The sequence below is a fragment of the Copidosoma floridanum genome, unplaced genomic scaffold, assembly GCF_036245765.1.
Source record: "Copidosoma floridanum isolate Cflo_tuat_1 unplaced genomic scaffold, Cflo_Japanese_pri ptg000026l, whole genome shotgun sequence".
Lineage (NCBI taxonomy): Eukaryota > Metazoa > Arthropoda > Insecta > Hymenoptera > Encyrtidae > Copidosoma > Copidosoma floridanum.
In genome coordinates this window covers 6437203-6450102 of record NW_028321903.1, presented here as the reverse complement: position 1 = coordinate 6450102, position 12900 = coordinate 6437203, and the positions used below count along the sequence as shown (strand labels likewise).

The 12900-nt window shown below is 36.7% G+C and overlaps 1 protein-coding gene across 4 annotated transcripts in view; it reads right to left on the bottom strand.

The window, feature by feature from the left end:
• Positions 1-12900, bottom strand: part of Duox (dual oxidase) — a 934738-nt gene that overhangs the window by 400660 nt on the left and 521178 nt on the right. For 3 of the 4 annotated variants that reach the window (XM_089595596.1, XM_089595599.1, XM_089595597.1), the window contains exon 11: positions 11317-11541. The exons of the other annotated variant lie outside the window; for it this stretch is intronic. In XM_089595596.1, the coding sequence (XP_089451722.1) occupies positions 11317-11541 (225 nt within the window). The remainder of the gene's footprint in view (positions 1-11316; positions 11542-12900) is intronic. 4 annotated transcript variants of the gene reach the window in all.

Here is a 12900-nt window from a genome sequence, read left to right as displayed (position 1 = left end):
TCAGTATTATTATTTTTTTATAGATATTTATGTCTACTATCGGTATTATTAATGATTGTATCCATTCTTTTACTTTTTTTTTGTTCCTGGTGCCCGGCTGCGCTTTGTTCTTTCTGTAAACGATCGCTTTGCATTTACTTAAACAATTATTAGTTAGAGTGTTGTTAATCCTTCCTCTGTGATGTTGTTTCTGCTCCATGTGCAGCGGCTCCTAATAGTATTTCTGCCACCACCCACGCGTAATCCTTCTAGTCTGATAGCTCTTCTTTTGTTTGCGCTACATCATATTTTTATGTTTGGTGATAAGTAATACTATGATTTTTTCTTATTTCGTATGTCCTACTCTATTCCCGTAGGTATATTTTTGTTTTTGGAATCTTTCAAGAGCTTCAATGAAGAGAGTGAGGGGCGACAAAAGGTAGCGGTTGGCCGTATGGCTATGCGTCGTCTTCACTTACGTTTTATCAACTCTTCTATTTTTCTATACTTACGCTTACATATATATACGTACCTGAAAGGTGATTTACATGTAGATGGCTTGACCCAATGCATTGTACCTTCCGAGAACCGTGTGATTATTTTCAGTTGTGAGTGTGGCACTCTCTTTACGGATGTCTATTTTCTATCTTATGTTATGGCACACGCTATGCATTGTATATATATATATATAAATATATACTTCTTGCTATTCTACTACAAATACACTTCCTTGCTGCTCCGTGCTCAAATTTTTGTTTCTTACTTTTATATTATCATTAAAAAAAATTTTTTTTGATTAGTCCTTTTCTCTTCCATATTTTTTCATTCTGTTTGGTAATTGAATAAATACGCTTTATTAATATATTTAAGTATTATTGTGCTTTAACAGAGGCAAGTCTGGAGAGATTTTTAATTTTGTGCCAGATTTACAACTGGCTTATGTTGGTCTAGTCCAATTTCCCGCTTTCCTGTTCATAAGATTTTCCCACTGCCTTACTTCTGTTCTTTTATGTCATGCCTTATTAATTTCGATGTTCCAACGGTTCCCACTTCACTTTTGTTTTGCACTTTTTTCTCTTCCTTTTTGTTGGATTGAGTTGCGGAGTTGAGTTTTACACTGTATTTTGCATGCCATAGCCACTATGTTTGCATAAGTGGGTCACTTCTTAATCACATTTTGAATTTTTTTTTTTTTTTATGCTGCATTGACCTGGTGGTTTTCCGTCATCGTAATTTTTCTGGATTTTTTGTGTGCCCTACGTTCTGAATTTACTGGCTGGTTTATTTCAGCAAGACTTGTTGGTGTTGTTTTCGAAAGCATTGCTGGCTATTTTTTGAACACTACCCTAGCGTCCGGGTGAACCGTTCGTGTTTTTCATTACAGGGAAGTAACTGCAAAGTCCATGGCCTCCATTAGGTAATAACAATCTTATTCAGTAGCTGCAGGTCCATGCCTAGGGAACAATCTTTGTAAAATTATCGGAGATAGTGGGGTATGCTTAGGTTATTTTATTGGGAGGAAGGGAGTGGTCTTTAAACGTCATGTATGTGATTGCTTTAGGTTGTAACAGTATACAGTGATAATGACAATAAGTTTACGTTACCTAAAATCTAATCAATTTTCTGTTTGGACGTCTCTCTGTCTTCCAACTATTCGTTCATTCGTTTGACCCTGCGTGTTCTATGCTCACAGCCTGATTTTTGTCATGTTTACACGTGTTTAATATACTTGCTTGTTTTGTTTAATTTTTTCGTTGATTGTGGTACCTTGCTTTTGTGTTGGCAACGCTACCTAGCTTATTATCTTATTGTGATTATTTTTACGTACGTTATTCTTTCTATTACTATTCTTGTTATAATTTTATTTTGCTACATTTTTCGTGAGAGAATGCTACTCACGCATCTTGTATGCCTTATGTTTTGTTCTCATATCGTTCGTATGGTAATATCATATTCCTTTCATTTCCGCAATGTGCACATATGTGCTCTCCTTGCTTCTTTATTTCTAATATTATTTTTCATTTACCTGCTACTGTCAATGTATATTCTTCTTTGCAGTGTGTCTGAAAGCTGTGAAAGAGAAAAAAAAAAATTTTTTTTCTTACGTATTTCATTATTATTTCTTTAGAAGAAGATTATTTCTTTTGTTCTTCTTTGCAAGAGTTGCGAAAGAAAAGAAAGAGGATCTGTGTACGTATGTATGTATAGTGCTTGTTTTTTATTACCTTGCTTCTTTTCTTTTTCGTTTTCTGCTAAGTAGAGAGATCTGAGCATACATGCTTTTTTGATTTTATCCACATGTGCTATGCGCATTTTATTGCCTCTTTGTAATTTCACATTGTGACTCTTATAGTGTTTACTCGATGTTTCATATGGTCCCTCGAAATCGTCGTCGTACTTTCATCTGGACAGCTCTTGTACTGTATAAACCATCTCTGCTTCCGTGAAGAATTTCGTATTCAGTTTTCTGTCGTACAGATATTTTAACCGGTATTAATTTTGTATCTGTGTCATTTCAGTTTTTGTTCTTGATTGGGTGAGTGACTGTGTTATCTGTTTGAATAAATCAGTTAATAAAGAATGAGAAAAATTTCCTCCCCAGATGCAGATCGAACACACAACCTCCTGTTTACTAGACAGTTGTTCTACCACTTGAGCTACACAGAAGCTGTATATTCACTCGCACCGGAACTTCAAGTGGTAGAGCAACTGTCTAGTAAACAGGTGGTTGTGTGTTCGTTGCGCATCCAGAGAGGATATTTTTCTTATTCTTATTTATTACTTGATAAAATTTTCTGGAATAAGAAGCTATGTGATTTAGAATTATGAGTCTTAAGTATATTGGATACTAACAAAAGGACATGTATGGAGGATATAGAGTGCTTGTATTGAAAGTGCTGCCATCTATGCATATGCACCTCTTGATACAATGATTGAGATGTATCAACATTCGCTGATATACTATTGGTCGTATTCATTTTAAATTCCTTATACTCATCTTCCATTAAGTGTTGGTATAGCACTATATCAGTGTCACTTGCAAGTGTATACACACATTCACTTTCTATAACTGTGAGAACACGTAGGCACATCTCCATCACCAAGTTCACGACAATTTTTGAGTATTTTCTTCGTCCTATTTGGATCCTCCTATTTATTTACTCAATTTGATTTACGCAGTGCCTCCCTGAGTTTATCTGTCAATTTCAGTAGTCTGTACAAGGAGTATTTGACAGTAAGATAGACAGTCTTTGTTTCTAGGAATATCAACCATTTTTAGTTGTTTGTGAGGTTCTGCGTATTGCGTTCCCACCCTTCGAGTGTGTGCATCCTCTTTTTCGTTCATCGTGATCGGTGAATTGTCGGTTTGCCATACGTATATTCTTATGTTCTCTTTCCCCCTTATGTCTTTTTTTCTAACGTTGATTAAGACTTTCACTCTAAATTGATCAACGGATTCGTTCATTACTGATTTTATATTAATAATCGGGCTGTCGTTATTGTTCTTGTGATTATTTTTGCAGTCCAATTTTTGTGCTTTTGGTAATTATGGGATTGTGTGCCCGTTTTGTATCATTTGGCTAGGCCTGGCTATTTTCGTCCTTCCTATGGTTATCTATTATTGGTTTTTGATTTCTCTGTTACTCTGTGTGTATTGTATCGGTACTCCACCGTTAGGCCACATTAGTAGGCTAGGGCAGGTAGGAAAGAAAGGAAAGGGGAAGAGAGCGTTAAAGGGCTTAAGTGGGAAAGTGGTAAGGGAATGTAGGGGAACGGAAAAAGGCCAAGAGAGGACAGATTAGCTTGGGCCAGCGAACGCGCATGAAGCGAGTTTTTTTTTGCCGTATCCCCTTGCTTTCGTTTGTTTTGGTGCGTCAAGTTTTTGTTGGAGTGATTGGGTGATCCACCGATAACGTGGATACTGGCGACCCTTGGAGGAAGATAATTTGACGTCACGGTAAAGTGTTGGTGCCGTGACCCGGCTGCTGAACCAGCGGACAAGGTTAAGCCAAGGCCAGCCCCAACGACCTTGACCTTCGAACGCAGCCAGTAGGGATGCCTACTGGCCTCTGCGTACTCACTCCAACAGCGTCTAGTTTCCACCTATTCAAGGCACCGACGAGGAGCAACCCCCCCGCATCACTGTAAGTACCTGCCAACAGGCAGTTTATTGTAGAGGGCTGCGGCCCTAGATTAGCCCACGTAGGTCTGCCCAGTTTGCGTTTTCGCGCCACGAGCACGTCGAGCAATCGCGCTCGACGTGCAAGAACACACACCTACACCCGCGAGTACAATTTGTAATTTTTTATATATCTAATTGAATATATTTCTCATTCTAAACTTACTCGTGAGTGCTTCCTTTCATGTGTACCCGACCCCCTTTGTGTCGTGCTAAAGTCGTCGCGAGAGGCGATGACGTGCAAGGTCACCGCAATATTTGGCCCCGGCGGTGTCTCAAAGAGTGAGACCCACGCATAACGTTTATTGGAGGTGTCATCGAGGGTACCCGGGCAACACAGGCCCGGTCGAGGTTGGAAATTCTGCCTTGTAATTCCGCATCGGCTGCACCCTGTAACAGTATGCTATCCCAATATCTTTTGTTTCTCTTTCATTGTTCAGGCCCAAGCTCGGTGCTTCTGCTGCCAATTTTTTCTCACTTTGTCTGCTTTTTCTCTTTCTCTGCTCTCCCTGACTCCTTGCTTTCTCATGCTTGTTAATATCTCCAGTGTTTTTTTAGATCGTGTTCATCCTCAGTTATGTCCTATACTGACAATAGTGTGTCACAGTGCGCTATAACTAGCTTTTTCCCATTTTATTCCACCTCTTATGTTTTAAAAAATTTGGACAGTTTTTTGTGCAGTGTATTTAACTGCCCGCTTTCTTATATTCATTTTGTACTTTTTTTTTGCTTTATCAATGATATGTTTGCTATTATGACGTATTTGTGCATATTTTTACTCTTCCTTATGTATGCCAACTTATCACTTGTTAGTCCCTGCAACAAGATTTCTTTGTTGTTATCGTCGTTAATTTCTGATAAAGTATCTTTCCCCCTTTTGCTTATTTGCTCTTTCGTTATTTCCTGGTTTAATTATGAGTCTTACCCACTGTAGCTGCAAGTGCTTAATGTATGTTCACTCAATTTGTGATTTTTAGGCTTCTTCTTAATTACCTTCTCGTATAATTTGTCTAAATCTGATTCTTCTGTTTTATCTTCCTTGTTTTTCTTTATAATACGTCTTTGTTTTCTAGTGCGCATTTTATATATGCGTGCCAGTGACGCGCTCACATCCTCTTGATTTTTTTTTCCTGTTTTTCTGCGAGCTCGTGCAGCTTCTGGCACGGTTATTCTGGATTTTCCTCCCCTTTTCTAGTAGTGAGTTACAAGACAGGGCATCTAATGCCTTGTTTATGTGTTCAGGTCTGTTAACAACTCAAACTCGTATCCCTGGAGTTCTGCCTTCAACCTAGTAAATCTTAAGTCTGATTTCTTTGATGTGTGAAAATGTTTGTCGGGTTTGTAGTCCGTTACGACTGTGAATTTGCAACCGAACAAATGAGGTCTCAATTGCTTTTTGGTATACACTTTCACTAAAAATTCCTCATCGTATGTTGGGTACCTTAGTTCGCTGTCTTTCAAACATCTGGACGCGTATTCATCAGAAAGATCGAAAACTATTTTTTCTTGGCTTAAAATTCATTCGATGGCATAGTCAGATTTATCGGTTGTTACTATAAATGGTTTACTTATGTCTGGAGCTGTAAGCACTGGCTCAGTACATAAAGCATGTTTTTATTTTATAAATGCCTGTTCCTCTGCTTCTCCCTATGAAATGCCAATAGTCTTCCACGTCAGTTTTAAAAGTGGCTGAGCTATTGTTCCATAGTCCTTAATTAATCGTCTTTAGTATCCCAAGAGCCCGAGAAACTGTTGAGTTTTTCTGGCATCTATTAGTTTTGGGAATTCTTTTACAGCCTTAAGTGTCCAAGTACTTTTACCTCACGCTTGAAAAATTGACATTTCTTTGGCTCTATCATTGAATTTACATCCTTAAGTCTTTGTAACAATCTCTAAAGTCATATGCTATGTTATTTCAGGTTTTTCTTGAACATCATGATATCATCCGTACATATTTTAACTTTGTGACCCTGCAATCTTGCGAGTAATAGTGTTATCACTTGCATAAAGGTATTTGGTTAATCACTTTATCCCATTTAGCATTCTTTTATATTGGTAGTGCCCTTTTGGGCCTGAAAATGTTGTCTTGTGTGCGTCATCCCCGAGCATTTCTACTTAAGAAAACTCACTTTTCAAGTCAATTACCGTTACGTATTGCACAGTTGCCAAATTTTCTAAAATTTTATTTTCAAATGGTAACGGGTAGAATGAGCCCACAATTACCTCGTTCAATAGCCTTAAGTCTGAGACCACTTTTCAACATTTTTCTTTATATGTTCCTGCATTTTTCAGCATGATCCACGGAGCTGTATAGCGACTTTGATTGCTTGATAATACCTTCGTTGAGTAATTTGTCTAGTTTTATCTACATTTGCTTCCTTAATTTTACAGAGTATTTGGTCCTTTTTACAGTTATGGGTCCATCTGTTGTTGTTTTTATCCTGTGTTTCAAAAAATTAGTTGCCCTTAGCGGTTCACCCTCCAGGCATAATATGAGAGGAATAAATTTTACTAGTTCTAGTACGTGCTTTATTTTTTTTCGTTGCAGTTCAATGTGTCAAGAAGTTTCATTATTTTCTTGTCCCGTGCTCGCATGCTCAATGTTTGGCTAGTATATTGGCCACCATGTCCCTATAATTTTATTTGTCTTCCCCTATGCCCAACGTCCAGTTCCTTGAACATCTGCTACTTTGGCATGGCTTCTGTTGTATATCTTTTGTTATGAAATTTCTGAATAGAATTCCTTCTTTTATATTATAAAGGGGATCCTAGCCAACTTTACAATTGTCTATAGTTTCGTTTACACGTGCAAATATTATTTTTCTCGTTTTCACCGGAATCTCACAATATTTGCATTCGTATTGGGATCGTGGTGCCGTTAAATATTAGTACATAACTTTAGGTGCTAATAAAGCCGTCATATAACTTGAACGTAACCCAGTCGATTATGCCTTCCGCTTTAATCGGGAATTTATCAGGGACTACATGCAAAGTTACTTTTATACCGTTAAAAGGTATTTTTATCGGTCCTAACGTACAACGTGCGCCATGTGTAACACCAGTTATTAGAACTCTATCGCTGCCATTACATTCATGGGCCTGTCTGATGTGAGACATCTTTTATTTATAATTAAAATTTTGGCACCTGTATTCGCGTAAAAATTTGCATTTATTATTTATACCCATAGTTTCGGACTTTTTAAAAGTACTGAGGGTGCATCCTGCACTTGATATTCTTCTTCCTGCTTTGTGAAAGGATTTTCTTCATCTTTATTTTTAGGGCTTTGCATCAGTGATGTGTGCTCGAGAGAGTTATTATTCTGTATTCCCACAGTGCAAGTGTCTGGCTTACGTTGTGCTCTTTTTGTGTTATGAATAAGCACTTTATTACCTGCGTTTGCATCGCTGGTAACGCGCGGCTTTTTTTTAAAGACTCCTGCCTGTTACCTGCTGTCTCTATTTTTTTCTTGGGCATACTTATCTTTCCTTTCTTTACTGCTGTGTTCCACTCAGTGTTTGGGAAGTGCAGCAAATGTCTTTTGAGTTTAAAGGCTTTGAACGTGGGTTTTCGGTTTTGTTCATAGGCTAACTATTTATTTTGTACGGAGGTTCTCTGTCTCAATAATTAAAATTTCCGTTATATCTCTCATTACTGTTATGACCATTATTATTATTATAATTGTTTCTGTTGAATCTATTATCACTACAATTGTAGCCTTAATTGTTCTAATTGTTTCCGTTATTATTTTAATCATTATAATTATTTCGACCAAATCCCCCGTTACTTTTGTTGTAGCTTTGGTTGCTCTCATTAAATATATTGTGGTTATAATTATCATTATTAGTACTGTTGCTAAATCCATCATTTCTTTCGTTGTAACCTTGGTTATTTTTGGTCGTTATAATGGCAGAAATTATTATAATTGTTTTTGCCAAATCCGTCGTCACTTTCGTTGTAACCCTGGCTGTTTTGATTGTCCCCAAACAAGTTTTTCTCGTTGAAAAAATTCTTTTCTCTTTCATAACATTATTGTATTAGTCCTGTAAATTATTTATATTATTTTCTTTCTTTCGTCATCTCTTACCAATGTACGGCATTCGCTCTTGCTGTGTCCGTTTTGTCTCAATTAGTACGTAAAACTTGTTGTTGAATTTCCGTGGTTATTTGTTGCAGTCAATTTTATTTTAGTATCGTTTCTCGCTACCATATCATGTTTTTGTTTATCTGAATTTTTTGTCTTTCTGGCATCTACATTGACTTGAAATATTATGCACAGTTTCGTTGTATGCTCGTGCTCGTTGCAGAATGAGCATGGATCACGAATTGTCTTACTCGGGTAACATTTATGCGTATTTTTTATTTTCACCTGGTTGTAAATGTACTAATTTTCATACAATTTTTGTCTCTACTTGTGGCATCATCATGCACGCGTTACGCCATGTTAGACCATCGCAGTATAAGTTTATTTTGCTGTCTATTTTAAGTGCAACCACTCTTGCTTTGCCTAATATTTGTGGGTTGTGGCAGGTTACCTGGTAGTTGTGTGGGACCTGTAGCCCATAGCAGAATTGCCTAATCGACTTTTCTTCTGCGTCTTTTTTTGCTAAATTTTTTTGTTGTAGAATTAATTAAGTTAGTATCATATTGAGTTATTATTTGACTGTGTATTGTTTGGATTCTGTCACAGTACGATTTTACTGGCTCGTTTTTTTGTTGCGACATGATTCTTAGTTTTGACTATAAGGTGGTGGCACTGCCGGTTCAAGCATATCTATTTCTTAGTTCTGTTGAAAATTTATGAATTGAAAAAAATTATAATAATCAGGGAATATACTCGCCTGCCCAGCTTCGTAACCTGTTTACAAAGGTTACTATTATTAGTTTTTCGTACAACAAACCTACTGTAATGGCTACAGTTCTGGTCATTTGTTCGAACAATAGAAATTTTACTGGATTGCCATCGAATACTGGTATATTGTTGGCGAGATGACTCAATGTAGCTAGGGAGTTTTGTAACCCGCATCCATGAATAATGTATGTCTAAGAATTTGCGTCCGTCCATTCTAGTACAAATATTATGATTTTCAATAAAATTGTTATCTCTATCTGTTGCACTATTGATTTGAGAACACGGAAGTTGTCTCCAAGTATCCAATTTATTCCGTATCCCGTCCCAGGTTGCAACTGCTGTCAAGTCATTTATAGCATTACTTCTGTTATTTTGAGTCAATGTATACTTTGCTTTAGGGATTGCTCCATTTTCTGTGGTAGGAGAGATTTCCTGCACTGCGTCTGCAAGAACATATCGTCTTCTCATCCTTCTCCCTCTGATATATTGTTTACTTCCACGATGCTTATGATGTAAGCTTCTGTTTTTTTGTACATAGTTGGTTTCATTAATTTTTTATATTTTTGTGTTCAATTTTGAGACGCTTTAGTTGTGTATTTTGGGTTTGCTTGATAGCTATGAGCACACTTAACGAGCGTTGGTCAATAGCATCTTTTCCGTTCTTGGTTTCGATTAAGTACTCTTCTTATTTACTTATTAATTAATTAAAATTTTTTTGTTCGAGGCCTTCATGCAATCATGTGTTACTAATAATGTTCTGAAAGTTTCCGATGTAGTAATAATATCGATGTATTGAAATTATCTCTCTAGGCGCGTATTTCCCTCGAAGTTTATGAGTATAGTATATATGAAACAAAGAAAATTTACTTACCAGATCCCTGTCATGATGTTTAGTATAATGATGACCCTGTGTGTATCCATGAGTTGGCCTTTTGATCCTTCTTTTAGTTTATCTGCCTTCTCTTTGCGTAACGTGTTTGATTTCTGTCTATATTTCCCTAAGTTTAGTGATTGGTATATGCCTTTTATGTTCCGGTAAATTGGTTCACTGACTTGATATGCAATCATTCTCTCTTATTGCTGTACTGGTCTGGCAGCAGTGTTGAGAATTTTTTTCGACTATTTCTCCCTTTCTTCCTCCGCTTCTTCAAGCTTGTTTATATTGCGGTGTTTGGCATGCCTAATTTCGCGTCTGACATTTATGACCCTTTTTTGCGATGGGCGATACTAACTTTTTTTTTTTATTGCGCTGATTAATAGAAAAAAGTTTTTTTGTTTTGTGAGACTAAGTGATTTTCGTGTACGAGACATATCGTAAGATAATTTTGTCTGAATCCCTATTCTGATTATATAAATTTTTCCTAATTGATAGTCAAAAAATCAAAAACGAAGAAAAATGCTTAGTAAAAGAGGAAAAAATAAAAAAAAAGTATTAAAAATTTAAAAAGGTAGATCTTATTTGCAAGGTGCAAGTTATCGAAAAGGGCAAAAAACAACTACAGTAGAGAAAATAGTCAGAGGAAAGTAGAAACTTTCAAAGTTTTTTAGGGCTAGATACGTACATGGCAGCAAATTGTGTAATTCAGCAATAAAATAATGAGGGTTATACTAAGTATACGCCTTATCATTTCTCTAGAAAAAGAAAATTCAAAATGAAATTGATAAATGATACTTGAGAAAAAAAAAAGAATATTATGAGTATTGGAAAAAAATGTCTTGTGGAAACGTTTTTTGCCATTACTTGTGTCATACTCTCGTCTTTTTACCAGTAAGATTTATTTTTTCTGCTTGAACGTAACAAAATTAGGAATATGCCACCGACTATGGTGTAACCTTAGATTAATCTGCATGAATATCAGTCTTATGATTATTTTCTACTTTTAACACCATGGACAATAAAAGTATTTACAATTGATGCAATTCCCATGGTTATAATGTGAAGCGTTGTAATTCGTAAAGTAATTAGCATTATTTACAGCAATACGATTAGGTTCAGGAGGATCCTACAAATTTGAGATACTGTGACATCAAAAAAAGACCAAATACTCATACTAAGTAAGTAGTAAAATGATTTAAAAACATTAAAACGTGATAGGTTAGTCATATTAAGGATCTTTTTATTTTAACATTTTCTGAAAAGTTTTAAATGACTGACTTTAGGGGGTTATATATGTATAAGCAAAAAAAACGATTCTTCGTTTTTATACATTAGTAATTTTTCAAAAAGCTGTTCCTAAATTTATATTTTGCACATCAATCAATAACGTGAGATAATTAATTTATAAATAAATGTTTTTATACTCTAACCTGCTCAAGCTTCTTTTGCCGGCGTTCCCTTGTCTCTGCCTTGGCTAACATAGTGTCCCGATTCATGTGTGTAATCGTAAAGTGCTTTTTGTGCAATGAAAGGAAAGTCTTTAGCTTTACAATAAACTTACGCCGTGAGCTCAGAGAGTCCAGCTCAAGGACTAAATCGTAGTCCCGGGGAACACGCAGCAACACTAGACCCTTTGAAAACTGTGAGTCACTTTCCTGAAATAAGATCCCCATAATATGTAATTAAATTTACCATGATTGTTTACACTCTGTACACTCACTCTTTTACTTTCTTATCAGATATTTCTGTAAGACATATTTCTCTAATTATTCGTAATAATTTTATATTGTATACATTTACGATTAGTCACTATTTTTAATCATACAACTTTTTTATTTTCAATCAGAAGAACTTAACACGAGAAATCACTGTCAATGTTGTAATTTAAGAAATAATTAGAAGTATAATTATTTAATTCGTAACGTGAGTTCTGAAAATCTATCTAGCAATATTTTTGACGACTATAGCTTTTTTTTTTTTTTTTTTTTTATTTATTATTTATCATTGCCCGTAGGCTCAGACATAGCATTTTTTTACACAAGCATAGTGTTAATTAGCCATCGGTACACCTAAGTTATGACCAGATGTTTATACGAATAAACACGAGGGCCAACTCAGTCACATCTTTGATCACGTAGACGAAGCGTCAGAGAAACAGTCAATCGACCCTTGAAAATCAAGAGCACAGGCGAAACAGCGAGACTTGAACGGTCATCCATCCCAGTACTAACCACGCCAAATGCAGCTTACTCTCAGACATCGACGGAACTGCAACTCTACCGTTGCGCCACCACGACCGCTGATGATTATGGTCATAATAATAGAACGTGGTAGTGACAACACAAAAATAGGAAAAAATAGTAGTTGAAGCTTGTGACGTGTTTGTTCATTGACAGCACTCTTCAGTACAGCTGTACCAATCATTTTAGCCGTATAATATACTGGCGTAGAAAAAAATTTCATTTAAAAAAATAGATTTTGCATGTACATGGAGAGGGAATCATGGATTCAACACATAGAGGTTATCTGGCTTTCAGTGCATGCAGTCTCCCTTGCGTTAAAAGTATGAAGCTGTAGTGCTTAATGCCAGCAAGTGCTCGTGTTTGGGCCATCAAGTATGACATGCAATCAAGCCAACGAGCACATAGCTGCGAGGCGAGAGCCACTGCGGCCTAAGCGCCTAGACTATACCTGAGCTGTAAACGTAAGGAATGTGACGGGTTTGACGCTCAGAGTTTTTTGCGTTTTGTGCATCAGCTGACGATTGGTGGGAGCGTATGGCAAGAGGGGCATATATACTAATATATATAGCAGGCGCTCGCGCAAATCGTCAGCTGATGCACAAAACGCGAGAGACTCTGAGCATCAACCCTGTCACATTTCTCACGCTTACAGCTCAGGTATAGTCTAGGCGCTTAGGCCGCAGTGGCTCTCGCCTCGCAGCTATGTGCTCGTTGGCTTGATCGCATGTTATACTTTATGGCCCGAACACGAACGCTTGCTGGCGTTGAGCA